Source organism: Bombina bombina, chromosome 3 (assembly GCF_027579735.1).
Source record: "Bombina bombina isolate aBomBom1 chromosome 3, aBomBom1.pri, whole genome shotgun sequence".
NCBI lineage: Eukaryota > Metazoa > Chordata > Amphibia > Anura > Bombinatoridae > Bombina > Bombina bombina.
Window position 1 is genome coordinate 235369179 of NC_069501.1, and position 14701 is coordinate 235383879.

The 14701-nt window shown below is 40.0% G+C and overlaps 1 protein-coding gene across 2 annotated transcripts in view; it reads left to right on the top strand.

The window, feature by feature from the left end:
* Nucleotides 1-2882: 2882 nt before the first annotated feature.
* SLC46A1 (solute carrier family 46 member 1) overlaps nt 2883-14701 on the top strand; it is a 144692-nt gene continuing 132873 nt past the window's right edge. For both annotated transcript variants that reach the window (XM_053706203.1, XM_053706204.1), the window contains exon 1: nt 2883-3194. In XM_053706203.1, coding sequence (XP_053562178.1) covers nt 2937-3194 — 258 coding nt within the window. In that variant the 5' untranslated portion in view covers nt 2883-2936. The remainder of the gene's footprint in view (nt 3195-14701) is intronic.

The following is a 14701-nucleotide window of genomic DNA, read 5'->3' on the forward strand; positions in this document are numbered from 1 at the left end:
CACTCTATGGCCCTCTCTGCACCAGACATCGATGGCCGCAATCGTTGGTGGGTGGGAGCCGATGTGGGAGGCGGGTGGGCGGCCATCGATGGCTTCTATGATGCAGAGGGGGGCGTGATCGTGGGCAGGGTAGCGCACGGACGTGCGCGGGTGCACGCGGCAGGAGCTGGTAGGAATCGCTACACTACAGAAAATATTTGTAAGAAAAGTTGGAGAGAGGGGGGAGGGAAATAAAAATAAAAATGATCTAAGGGATCTGAGAGGGGATGGGGGGTTGGTCTTTGTGGGGGAAGCTATACTACAGAAAAAAAAAAAATCTTTTTTTGTAAACTGGGTACTGACAGACAGCTGCCAGTACCCAAAATGGCTCCTAATAAAGTAGAGGGGGAGGGTTAGAGAGCTGTTTGGGGGGGATCAGGGAAGTTGGGGCTAATGGGGGATCCTACACAGCAGCACATGTAAATTTTCTTTAAAAAAAAAAAATAGCTTTTATTTTGGCTTTCTGCCAGTACTTAAGATGGCGGGGACAATTGTGGGGGAGGGAAGAGAGCTGTTTGGGAGGGATCAGGGGGGGTGATGTGTCAGGTGGGAGGCTGATCTCTACACTAAAGCTAAAATTAACCCTGCAAGCTCCCTAAAGCTACCTAATTAACCACTTCACTGCTAGCCATAATACACGTGTAATGCGCATCGGAATTTAGCGGCCTTATAATTACCAAAAAAAAGCCATATATGTCTGCTATTTCAGAACAAAGGGGATCCAAGAGAAGCATTTACAACGATTTATGCCATAATTGCACAAACTGTTTGTAAATAATTTCAGTGAGAAACCTAAAGTTTGTGAAAATGTTTGTGAAAAAGTGATTTTTTTTAATCGCATTTGGTGGTGAAATGGTGGAATGAAATCTACCAAAATGGGCCTAGATCAATACATTGGGTTGTCTACTACACTACACTAAAGCTAAAATTAACCCTACAAGCTCCCTAATTAACCCCTTCATTGCTAGCCATAATACATGTGTAATGCGCAGCGGAATTTAGCAGCCTTATAATTACCAAAAAGCAACGCCAAAGCCATATATGTCTGCTATTTCTGAACAAAGGGGATCCCAGAGAAGCATTTACAACCATTTGTGCCATAATTGCACAAGTTGTTTGTAAATAATTTCAGTGAGAAACCTAAAGTTTGTGAAAAAGTGAACAATTTTTTTATTTGTTCGCATTTGGCAGTGAAATGGTGGCATGAAATATACCAAAATGAGCCTAGATCAATACTTTCAGATGTCTTCTAAAAAAAATATATACATGATGTCAAGGGATTTTCAGGGATTCCGGACAGATATCAGTGTCCCAATGTAACTAGCGCTAATTTTGAGAAAAAAAAAGTGGAAATAGCAAAGTGCTACTTGTATTTATTTATTGCCCTATAACTTGCAAAAAAAAAGCAAAGAACATGTAAACATTGGGTATTTCTAAACTCAGGACAAAATTTAGAAATTATTTAGCATGGGTGTTTTTTGGTGGTTGTAGATGTGTAACAGATTTTGGGGGTCAACGTTAGAAAAGGTGTGTTTTTTTTTCTCTTTTTTTTCTTATAGTAAATAAGATATGATGAAAATGTTATCTTTAGAAAGTCGATTTAATGGCGAGAAAAACGGTATATATAATATGTGGGTACAGTAAATGAATAAGAGGAAAATTACAGCTAAACACACATACCGCAAAAATGTAAAAATAGCCCTGGTCCCAATTACTGACAGAAAATGTAAAAGTGCTGTGATCATTAAAGGGACATTAAACACTTTGAGATGGAAATATAAATTGATAAATTTTATATAATAAAACAACTCTGCAATATACTTTCATTATTTATTTTGTCCTCTTTGCCTGTAATTCCATTCTGAAATTGTAAGCTTTTCAGTTCCTGTTAGAAATGGAAGTGCAGAACACTGTTAAATCCAGCACAACCATTGGCTGCACACTCTAGTGACCTATTTATAACGGTCCCTAATTGGCCACAGCAGAGAAGGTAACACAAGTTACAACATGGCAGCTCCCAGTGTTTTATAGACACTAAAACTTTAAACTTATTTTGTCACTTTTTAACCCTTTCGTGACAGGGTTAAAGTGTCTACATCGGAACACCTGTTCCGATGTAGACAAATTGAAACTACGCGATCGTGCATACGATCGCGAGATTTCAATTATTGGATCGCATCTGGGGGGCGTCCCTACAACCCTAGGAACGCCCTCCAGACCGCGATCAAGTCCTTGAAGCGCAGAAGGCTTCAGGACAGCCGTTTGATATGACGTTCTATTCCGTCATAACGGCTTTAAAGCCCAGTGTAAATATGACAGAATAGAACGGCATAACGGCGTTAAAAGGTTAAACAACTAATGAAACTTTCAAAAATACATCTACATGTTAATCATGGACTAATCTTTTCTTTGAATGCATCATTCTATCTAGCATGTATTAAGTGTTTAATGTCCCTTTAAGGGGTTAATACTGTACTGACCTGACTAATCATTATTTATTTGGCTTCCCCTAAAAACTATGATCTTGTATTTTGAAATGGATACCCCCTAGCAAAGCATTTATTTGTAGAGTTCCTTTGTGTTATCTGACTTGGTCACAAACATATAATTATTCATTACAAACTACTTGCTCTTAGCCAGTATAAATTTACTAAGTTTAGCTAGGGATTTTTCTAACGTGGCGACTTAATTCCATATAAATGCGGTTAGACTGGCTCTCTAGGCAAATAATGATGGGAACTCACTATGATGAGAGAGCGGGGTGTGGAGAACTTGTTGACCGGCGAGCTATCTGGGGTGATCGGGGAGGTGTTAGGCTAGGCTCCCTCCCCCAGACACGCCTGTGGCCGCAGTGCGGAGCTCGCTTCCCAACACTGGAACTAACATCTACCTGCGGGATGACTGACAGCGATCTCCCCGCAGTGGTTTGTTCTGATTCGACTGACGATGGCCTGGATAGACCGAGGGCCCGGCGCTGCATGCCGGCCTCGGTTACAGTGGAACCTGTGCTCTTTCTGTCTATGTTTGCGATGGCACTACAGGGACCGCTTGTTACACAGTATCTGTGGGATCGGCTGAGCGAGGACATGGGATACAATGGTACTAGAGACCGAGGCTGCACTAACCACAGCGGCAGGCACGACCCATTACAAAAGGTGAGAGCTCATTTGTACCCTGAAATAAAATACCATGCACCGGGACACAGCAGTAACACAACCGACGCTTTGTACACAGAGACCGCTCTGGGCAGTGTCAGATCACGAGACAATTGCAGACAGGGCGCTTTGTGCTAATATTTGGGACAATGACAGAAGTCCCTTCACAGACACGTCTTGAGCTACAGACAAGGCGCTGGGGGAGTTGATCTGGGGCAATAACTAGAGGAGCATTTCACGTTCACACGCGGAGAACTTTACCCGCCTTGGGGCAGTTTACATTACAGACTTGACTCGGCACAAAGCACGTGACATATAAACATCCTTTCAAACTGATAGTGAACTTTACATTGAGACATGTATTCGTACACAATAGGGCTTGTATTACATAAGCTTTTAAGGCCTCAAACGTTTTATCTGAAGATATATATATATATATCTCCTATAATTTGTTTATTAACCCCCCCCCCCAAAAAAAAACAAAAACATTGATTAATCTAGTGCTACTGAATTTGGTCATTGTACAAATTAATGATAATTTATTAATACACTTCAGGAAAAAAAATACATAAAACATGTCGCTTACAGAGCTGTAGGATTTTACAACCCCAAAATATGTGTGTGTGTGTGTGTGTGTGTGTCCAAGAGCATTATATTTTACATTGTCTGAAAAAAAATGGTAACTTGCAAATATACATACTGTACCATAAAGGGATATGAAACAAAGTAAAAAATAAACTTTCACGGTTCAGATAGAACATGTCATCATTTTTAATAAATTTTTCCATTTACTTCAATTTCCTGATTCACTTTGTTCTTTGGGCTGCCTGAGGCGAACACTTTAAACGAATGAAACTGGACTGAAAGTCCCCTTTATTTGTAACAATTGTAAATCTTAGTGTTTCACTAACGCTAGGATTTACCATAATTTTAAGAAATTTGCCTCTTTTCACTGGATTGGGAACAACACCGAGAAGATTATACTAAACTACACAGAAATACAAAAGCCTAATTTCTTACTAGTCTGCTAAAGTTTAATTCACACAATTATATACAAACACCTAGAACCCACATAGACTCCATACATAACTAAGCCAATATCTTTCCCTAGACCATATGCCTTCACACTTAAAGTGAAGGTCAATTTTGATGAATTAGTGCCCGTTTTTTTAATAATCCTATTAAAAACAAGGGCACTTTAATTCATCAAAATTGAAATTTCACTTGTTTTCTTCAAAAACGTACCTTTTTAATTCTGGCAGCCGCTCCAGCACTTCCTCCGCCTGTTGCAAGCCATCTTTGCGGGTCCAAAATGACGAATCCGGCTTCCTCCAATCACGGCGTTGCTTCAGGCCAAGATTCCCCCGGGGGGGATGCAGTGATTGGAGGAAGCTGGATTCGTCATTTCTGACGTCTGCAAAGGCTTCCGACGGCCTGGGGAATCGCTGGAGCGGCTGCCAGGATTAAAAGGTAAGTTTTTGAAGAAAAAAAGTGAAATGTCAATTTTGATGAATTAAAGTGCCCTTGTTTTTAATAGGATTATTAAAAACCGGGTACTAATTCATCAAAATTGACCTTCACTTTAAAGGAACAGTCTACTTTAAAATGTTTATTGTTTAAAAAGATAGATAATCCATTTACTACCCATTCCCTAGTTTTGCATAACCAACACAGATAGATTATTACAAATTTCTTTCATATAGGTGGTGAGAGTCCACAATTTGTTACATATGGGATATACATTCCCACCAGGAGAAGGCAAAGTTTTTTTGTAAACCTCAAAGCCTATAAATACTCCACCCACCTCACTCATATCTCAGTTTAATCTTTGCCTCCTTTGGAGGTGGTTAAAGTATGATGTGCTTCAGTGTATACTGAAGTCCGGTTTCCCCTCAGAGTTACAGTGTTTATCAGAGGGAGTTTTTGCCTAAGGTTATCATGTTCTACCTCTGTTTTAAAACCTTTTTAATGGGCTATCTGTAAATTGGTCGCAGAGATTCATCTCCTGCCTCCCTTTATGGTTCTACATACTCCTATATCTGTTCCCTGCTAATATGTTTTCAGCACTGGTTTAGTCTGTCTGCATTTGTGGACGAGTGTCTGCTTCATTGCGGAAAGGATACATTTTTACTTAAGGCACTTCTGACTAATTTGGGGACTTTTTCTTAGAAAGTTTATTGCTTTATTATCCTTATATTGCAGCCCAGGGACTTTAGTTTTTTTTATGTGCTTAAATTAACTTATTTGCCTAAATTTTTTTTGAGGTTGAATTTAATCGCTTATATACGCTAAGGCTTTTTTATATTTGAAAGTGCACATACATTTGTTCTTAAAACATTGATGCATACCTCTCCCGGTCACTTGAATCTGGCAAGCGTACCGTTTTTTTTTTTTTTGTTTTTTTTTAAAAAAACCCGCCCCCTATGAAGTCATTTTTGTGCCTTTTTTTTTTTTTAATGCGATTTTCGTGCATTTTCATGCCTTAAATAGATGCTCTTTGCATTTCCTCAGCGCCTCAATATTAAATAGGTGTCAAGTCGCTCCGTTTCAGTGGCGGCTCAGCGTTCCCTTCCGATGGCAGTTGCCATGGTTGTGGCGATGATGTCATCGCTGCACGCCGTCTCCTTCCTCTAATGCCGCTTACCATTCTGCTGGCGCAAATCTGCACCTATGTAAGTCTCACCTCACTTACTATACCTTGCCCCAGTATAGGTGTAACTGTGTGAGCTCCTGGGTGCTTATTGCTATTGAATTGCTGGATTGCTTTATCGTTATTGAACTCTGCGTGTTTAACCCCTGAATTGCTGGATTGCCTAATTGTTACTGAACTCTTCCTGTCTGACCACTCTCTGTTGTTTAACCCCTGAACTGCCGGATTGGCTTTCTGCTGCTGAACTCTGCTTGCCTCTGACCACTCTTCTGATTAACCCCTGATCTGCTGTTACTGTGGATTGTCTCATTGTTGCTGAACTTCTGCTTGTCTGACTACTCTGCAGTTATTCCCTGTAGTGCCGAGAAGGATTGCCCTTCTACTGTGAGTACTGTTACCTCATTTACCTATTCGCTTGTTCTGTGATATTTCCTTATCCTTCCACTTGATGTTGGGATAAAAAGACTACTGGCTAAGTTTAGTCTGATAGGGAAATATCCCACAAGCATTACAATAGGGGCTTTATGTTTTCCTACCTATATATTATACTTAAAGCTCTTTTTACAAGTGTTTATTTTTTATTTCGTGATTCAGATAGAGCATGTGATTTTAAGCAACTTTCTAATTTACTCCTATTATCAAATTTTCTTCGTTCTTTCTATCTTTATTTGAAAAAGAAGGCATCTAAGCTTTTTTTTTTTTTTTTTTTTTGGTTCAGACCTCTGGACAGCATTTTTTTTATTGGTGGATGAATTTATCCACCAATCAGCATGAACAACCCAGGTTGTTCACCAAAAATGGTCCGGCATCTAAACTTGCATTTCAAATAAAGATACCAAGAGAATGAAGACAATTTGATAATAGGAGTAAATTGGAAAGTTGCTTAAAATTTCATGCTCTCTGAAACACAAAAGAAAACATTTCAGTGTCCCTTTAAGCATAAGAGTGTTTTTGTTTTTTTTTCCTCTATAATTAGTAATTTCACATTTTTAGTTTTTTCCTTTGCCGTATTAGAACAAACCACTACTGTCCCTGAAATCAACATAGGACCTGAGTCTGTGGAACCCCTTTCTACCAAAGTATCTTTTGCAAAACTTCTGAAGTGCCATCTTCAGCAAATTTATGTGACTCATGTATATTGGTTTATATCATGACCTACTGAGGTCCCTATGGTTTCAAATTCTCCGTCTGTTTCAATTTCCCAGATGGATATTGATGGCGTACCCCCAGCAATGACGAAATGGATTGCTGCTTCAATTGAAAAGGCTCTGAATTTCCGCCTTCAAATAAGCATAAGAAATCAGCCTATGTTTTACCTTCCTCAAGTAAAATATGTACTGATATTTCCTCTCATGGTGATGATTCCACTGATACTGAGGCTCCCTCATCTGATACAGAACCTGATAAATCTTCTTCTTTTTTGTTTTAAATTGAACATATTTGTTCTCTTTTAAAGTAAGTTTTAGTCACTTTCGGGATTGAAGTAGTTAAAACTTCTGGAGGATATTCCTTTTAACAAGTTAAATTCTTTTTATAAGTATAACATTGTTATTCCAGAGATATTTCCTGTTCCTAATACAGTCTCTAATATCTTTAAGGAATGGTCTAAACCTGCAACTTTTAACCCTTCTAGGTTTAAGAAATTACGGTATATATTTTGCCTGTTGCTAATTTAGAGATATGGGAATCTATCCCTAAAGTAGACAGAGCTATTTCTTCTCTAGCTAAACGTACTACAATTCCCTTAGAAGATAGTACTTCTTTCAAAGATCCTTTAGATAGGAAACTTTTTTTTTTTTTAAATTTTTTTTATTTATTTTTATTTAGTTTAGAAGTTAAAGTAACAATTGGGGACACGCTGGACCCCTGCTTTGATAGACAAAAACATGAAGTTCGAACACACATGTCCAAGATTAATGAACGTACATTAAGCACATAAAGAAATAGTAATGTGTAGAATCGTAGGCCTAGATTTAGAGTTGGGCGGTAGCCGTGAAAACCAGCGTTAGAGGCTCCTAACGCTGGTTTTTACCGGCCGCTGGTATTTGGAGTCAGTCAGGAAAGGGTCTAACGCTCACTTTCCAGCCGCGACTTTTCCATACCGCAGATCCCCCTACGCCATTTGCGTATCCTATCTTTTCAATGGGATCTTTCTAACGCCGGTATTTAGAGTCGTGGCTGAAGTGAGCGTTAGATTTCTAACGACAAAACTCCAGCCGCAGAAAAAAACGAGGAGTTAAGAGCTTTTTGGGCTAACGCCGGTTCATAAAGCTCTTAACTACTGTGCTCTAAAGTACACTAACACACATAAACTACCTATGCACCCCTAAACCGAGGCCCCCCACATCGCCGCCACTCGATTAAATTTTTTTAACCTCTAATCTGCCGACCGCCACCTACGTTATCCTTATGTACCCCTAATCTGCTGCCCCTAACACCGCCGACCCCTATATTATATTTATTAACCCCTAACCTGCCCCCCACAATGTCGCCGCCAGCTACCTACAATAATTAACCCCTAATCTGCCGACCGCAAAGCGCCGCCACCTACGTTATCCTTATGTACCCCTAATCTGCTGCCCCTAACACCGCCGACCCCTATATTATATTTATTAACCCCTAATCTGCCCCCCACAACGTTGCCGCCAGCTACCTACAATAATTAACCCCTAATCTGCCGACCACACCTCACCGCTACTATAATAAATGTATTAACCCCTAAAGCTAAGTCTAACCCTAACACCCCCCTAAGTTAAATATAATTTAAATCTAACGAAATAAATTAACTATTATTAAATAAATTATTCCTATTTTAAACTAAATACTTACCTGTAAAATAAACCCTAATATAGCTACAATATAACGAATAATTATATTGTAGCTATTTTAGGATTAATATTTATTTTACAGGCAACTTTGTAATTATTTTAACCAGGTACAATAGCTATTAAATAGTTAATAACTATTTAATAGCTAAAATAGTTAAAATAATAACAAAATTACCTGTAAAATAAATCCTAACCTAAGTTACAATTAAACCTAACACTACACTATCATTAAATAAATTAAATACAATACCTACAAATAAATACAATTAAATAAACTAACTAAAGTACAAAAAATAAAAAAGAACTAAGTTACAAAAAATAAAAAAATATTTACAAACATTAGAAAAATATTACAACAATTTTAAACTAATTACACCTACTCTAAGCCCCCTAATAAAATAACAAAGACCCCCAAAATAAAAAAATGCCCTAACCTATTCTAAATTAAAAAAGTTCAAAGCTCTTTTACCTTACCAGCCCTGAAAAGGGCTATTTGCGGGGCATGCCCCAAATAATTCAGCTCTTTTGCCTGTAAAAAAAAAACATACAATACCCCCCCCCCAACATTACAACCCACCACCCACATACCCCTAATCTAACCCAAACCCCCCTTAAATAAACCTAACACTAAGCCCCTGAAGATCTTCCTACCTTATCTTCACAATACCAGGTTCACCGATCCGTCCTCTGAAGTCTTGATCCAAGCCTCCGAAATCTTCATCCAAGCCCAAGCGGGGGCTGGCGATCCATAATCCGGCTGAAGTCTTCTATCAAGCGGCGGCTGAAGAGGTCCAGAAGAGGCTCCAAAGTCTTCATCCTATCCGGGAAGAAGAGGAGATCCGGACCGGCACCCATCTTGAGCCAAGCAGCATCTTCTATCTTCATCCGATGACGAACGGCTCCATCTTGAAGACCTCCGACGTGGATCCATCCTCTTCTTCCGACGTCCAACTGAAGAATGAAGGTTCCTTTAAGGGACGTCATCCAAGATGGCGTCCCTCGAATTCCGATTGGCTGATAGGATTCTATCAGCCAATCGGAATTAAGGTAGGAAAATTCTGATTGGCTGATGGAATCAGCCAATCAGATTCAAGTTCAATCCGATTTTTCTATTTTAATTTTAGAATAGGGTAGGGCATTTTTTTATTTTGGGGGTCTTTGTTATTTTATTAGTAGGCTTAGAGTAGGTGTAATTAGTTTAAAATTGTTGTAATATTTTTCTAATGTTTGTTAATATTTTTTTATTTTTTGTAACTTAGTTCTTTTTTATTTTTTGTACTTTAGTTAGTTTATTTAATTGTATTTATTTGTAGGTATTGTGTTTAATTAATTTATTGATAGTGTAGTGTTAGGTTTAATTGTAACTTAGGTTAGGATTTATTTTACAGGTAATTTTGTAATTATTTTAACTATTTTAGCTATGTTATTGACTATTTAATAGCTATTGTACCTGGTTAAAATAAATACAAAGTTACCTGTAGAATAAATATTAATCCTAAAATAGCTATAATATAATTATTATTTATATTGTAGCTATATTACGGTTTATTTTACAGGTAAGTATTTAGCTTTAAATAGGAATAATTTATTTAATAAGAGTTAATTTATTTCGTTAGATTTAAATTATATTTAACTTAGGGGGGTGTTAGTGTTAGGGTTAGACTTAGCTTTAAGGGTTAATCCATTTATTACAGTAGCGGCGAAATTCGGTCGGCAGATTAGGGGTTAATAATTGAAGTTAGGTGTCGGCGATGTTAGGGAGGGCAGATTAGGGGTTGATACTATTTATTATAGGGTTATTGAGGCGGAAGTGAGGCGGATTAGGGGTTAATAACTTTATTATAGTAGCGGTGAGATGCGGTCGGCAGATTAGGGGTTAATTATTGTAGGTAGCTGGCGGCGACGTTGTGGGGGGCAGATTAGGGGTTAATAAATATAATATAGGGGTCAGCGGTGTTAGGGGCAGCAGATTAGGGGTACATAGGGATAATGTAGGTTGCGGCGGTATACGGAGCGGCAGATTAGGGGTTAATAATAATATGCAGGGGTCAGCGATAGCGGGGTCGGCAGATTAGGGGTTAATAAGTGTAAGGTTATGGGTGTTTAGACTCAGGCTACATGTTAGGGTGTTAGGTGCAGACTTAGGAAGTGTTTCCCCATAGGAAACAATGGGGCTGCGTTAGGAGCTGAACGCTGCTTTTTTGCAGGTGTTAGGGTTTTTTTCAGCTCAAACTGCCCCATTGTTTCCTATGGGGGAATCGTGCACGAGCACGTTTTTGAAGCTGGCCGCGTCCGTAAGCACCGCTGGTATCGAGAGTTGAAGTTGAGGTAAATATGCTCTACGCTCCTTTTTTGGAGCCTAACGCAGCCCTTCTGTGAACTCTAAATACCAGCGGTATTTAAAAGGTGCGGCCAGAAAAAAGTACGCGTAGCTAACGCACCCCTTTGGCCGCAAAACTCTAAATCTAGGCGTTAGTTACCTACTCAAGAGATAAACAAGTTAATTCTAGTCAATGGGGGAACTTATATTCCTGTGAGGTGTAAGGGTTTGCGGCGGAAATAGTACGCCTAATTTGAACCCTTTTTAGTGCTCTATAAATGGGGGGGGGGGGGGGGGTGAACTAGTTTGGGATATCTGCTGTAAATAGATATATAGGTGATTAGGCATAACACAGTATAAGAGTTAAAGATAAGCGTTGCTTGTTCTAGACATAATATTGTTTCCATAGCTTTCCTTAAGATATATAACGTGCCCTAGGGTATTATAGATGTAAGCTAGTTGAAGCCTACATCTATCTTGTGGAAATAAGTTATCTCATAAGTAATACGTCATTCGACTACAATGTAGAATTCCTGTGGTAGTGAAATCCAATTCCCTACATAGCCCTTCTTCTTGCTGTATATAAGAATTTATATTAATTGATCATAGTTTGGCGTGTTCGTGGGTTAAACTTCTTTTATGTGGACTCCCTCTAAACCCTGGCCACTGGTCCAGAAGGAGAAACACATATTATGCAAGGATTGTCTCAAACAATAGTGAAAGGATAATGATACATACAAATACAATAGCAATATGTACTTGTCCCTATTGAGGGCCCCCTCAAACCCCCAGACCGAACAAACACATATAAAGGCTTTATCAGTATCATTAAAGGCATTGTATCGGTAACACACGCTCAATGCGGTTGTAATATAGCTGCTATGGCATCTGTTTCACATACACTTATGTAAGTGTCTCTCCCAGGGCTACCCACTAACCCACAGGCAAGGTGTAAAGACAAGATGTCCGCAGCCGATATTATAAAAGCCATCAGCCAACCACATAATGAAAGCAAGCAACAAGCTAAGGTAACATTAAGGTCCCACAGCATTATTATCAAGATTGTCTTTAAACAGCTCTATATCAGTCTCATTAGAACTTCAGTCATTAGGGTAGTGGAATGACCCAGACTATATAATTGAAAATGAGATATACCTAGTTTTGGGTGCTTGGTATCAGAAAGCCATATCATATAATATATAAATATTGGCGTATTTAAGTCGTATGAAGTTCTTTTCGCAACCTGAATCCTCCAAACCATAAAGCGTAGCTTAAATTCTGAACTATCTTAGTTATGGGTTAAATTAGCTGTCTGTATATATGTAACCCCATTTACTGCCAAAAAAAAAAAAAAGTGTCTTAAAAAGTGCAGAATCACAATATGGGCGATCTTAGAGCTAGGTACTATTTATATGCCTCAGTCTTCGTACTTAAACCTTGGTATAGGTATAGGACAGAAATTTATTAGACAGAACAACGGTTAACCCCATTAATTTGTGTTTTAGAACAGAAGCCCAATACAACAGGTAAAGCAAGGGAAAACAACACAACAATATTCACAACACTCGGATATATGCAGTAAAGTCGTGTATAAAACTTAGGGTCAAAATATAGGATAAGTCAAAGCTGTACAGTAATAGGAATACGTTAGGAATTTCAACTTAGGAACATCAGTTTATTGTAGACTGGTATAACGTATTGGAAACTATCAAGCCTCCGCTAGATAGCTGTAACCTTACTTCCATTGTCAGTTTTATCCGACACCCAGTCTGATGTATTGAAGAGGGGAGTCCAGCTGAAAAAACATGCTAGCTTTAACTCTCAGGCAGTAATGTAGTAACGGCCGTTCCCTGCGATCAGACTCTCTTGTGGTAAGTAAGTCCTCTGTCTTTGAAAAGTAAGGAGGGCTCCCCATCTCGAACCGTCCAAAGCCAGTGCCCTCAGCATGAAGGGTTATGAAAGTATCCTGCTGTCTGCAGTCTTTCGAGACCAGAAGCCAAAGGAGCCAAGTTTTACCTGGTTTCCCCGGGCCAAAGCTCAGGCTTACCAATGAGTTAGGCAAGCTAGCTGCCCTCCTCTCTGGCTCAGTGGGGTCTGTAGAAAGGTGCAGTGACGTGGCTAGCTCAAGAGCCAGGTAGCGTGGAGTAGGAGGATGTACTGACTGTACCTGCGGTTCCAGGGTAAGTGTGTCCATGCCTGTCGGATGGTATTGCTCAGAGGGCTCCGGGAAGGAAGCAGCATGGTGAGCCGTAACTGCAAAAAGTAGCTAGCTGAGATCTCTGCAGCTGTACATAGAATTGTGAGGTCACGCACGTTAGTTTGCGCTCCCATGCGTCTACTGCTTCCATAGCTGTGCCCTCACCCAAATAACTCTATTGATTAGGCCCCACTCGCAGGGTAGATATCAGTATGTGTTCTCAGAGCCTCGGATATAAGCCTCTGCTGATCTTATATGGTGTCCTTTGGGATATTCATTAATCTTTATTCCTTAGGAAGATTCATGTCCCTCCAGTTTACATAAGGTATATTCATGTTCCTCTTAACTCTTTAACAATCTTGGGCCTTACTTTTATATACCTCCAGTCAGGGTGGATTTGATTTAAATCAAACTGATTTAATTCACGATTTAAATCACTAGTCAGTAAGGCTTGATTTAAATCATAGTTTTCTACATAGACTAATTCTTGCTGGTACAACTTTAATATGCAAGTAAATGAAGATTTTTAGAATAACAATGTGATGGATACCCCCGGCTACCCCGACTGGGTAGCTCCGCCAAACGGGTCCTGCTTCCTCCCTGCCGACTGCAGCTATGTAGCTGGCAAGTGACCACAGCCTGTAGTCACCCCTGATGCCCGACAGCATCAGTACTCGGGGTCCCACCCTGTGGCAGACTCCAGCTACCCAGACTGGGTAGCTCTGCCTGATGATCCTTTCTCTGCCTGGAACAGGCTGGCTATGTAGCCCAGGAAAGTGATTTCTATGTAGCCCAGGAAAGTGATTTTAGCTGGTGCTCACTCTACTGAGGGGAGAGTCCATCTGTCTCTTCTCCCGAGAAGGAGATCTATCGCTGGGGAGGGAGGTCTGCTACCTCCGCTCCATGGGAAACTGTGCTGCCGCTGGGGAGAGAGACCAGCTGTCTCCTCTCCCAGAAAGGGATTCAGCCGCTGGGGAGAGATATCGATACCCGTCTCTCCCTGCAAGGGCTTCTCTGTAAGGGGAGGGAGGACGACTACCTCCGCTCCCAGGGGATGGCTCTGCCCTGGGGAGAGAGACCGACTATCTCCTCTCCTGGGAAGGGGTTCTGTTTACGGGGAGGGTGGACGACTACCTCCGCTCCAGTGATGTGCAGTCACTAGAGGCAGGTGAGGCAGTGCTTCACCTCTCATATGGGCAAAAATATATTTTTTTTATTGGCTTTAAAAAAAAAAATGTAAATTTTTTCCCCCAGCATTTTTTTTCTCACAGCTATATGTTGTGCAATGAAGAGGCACAATCAGGTCTGCCCACCATTACACAACATGCTGCGCCATCTACTGGATGCAAGTGGTTAAGATCATTGCATGGCTCATTAACTGCTTATTTGAGGCAGTCCTATTTGGGCTGAACCAATCCAGTGAGAGGCATTAGTAAGTGGAACATAGGGTTGGGGCTGGATGTTAAATCATATAAAACAAAACAAAAACGCAAAAAAACAACTTTCATATAT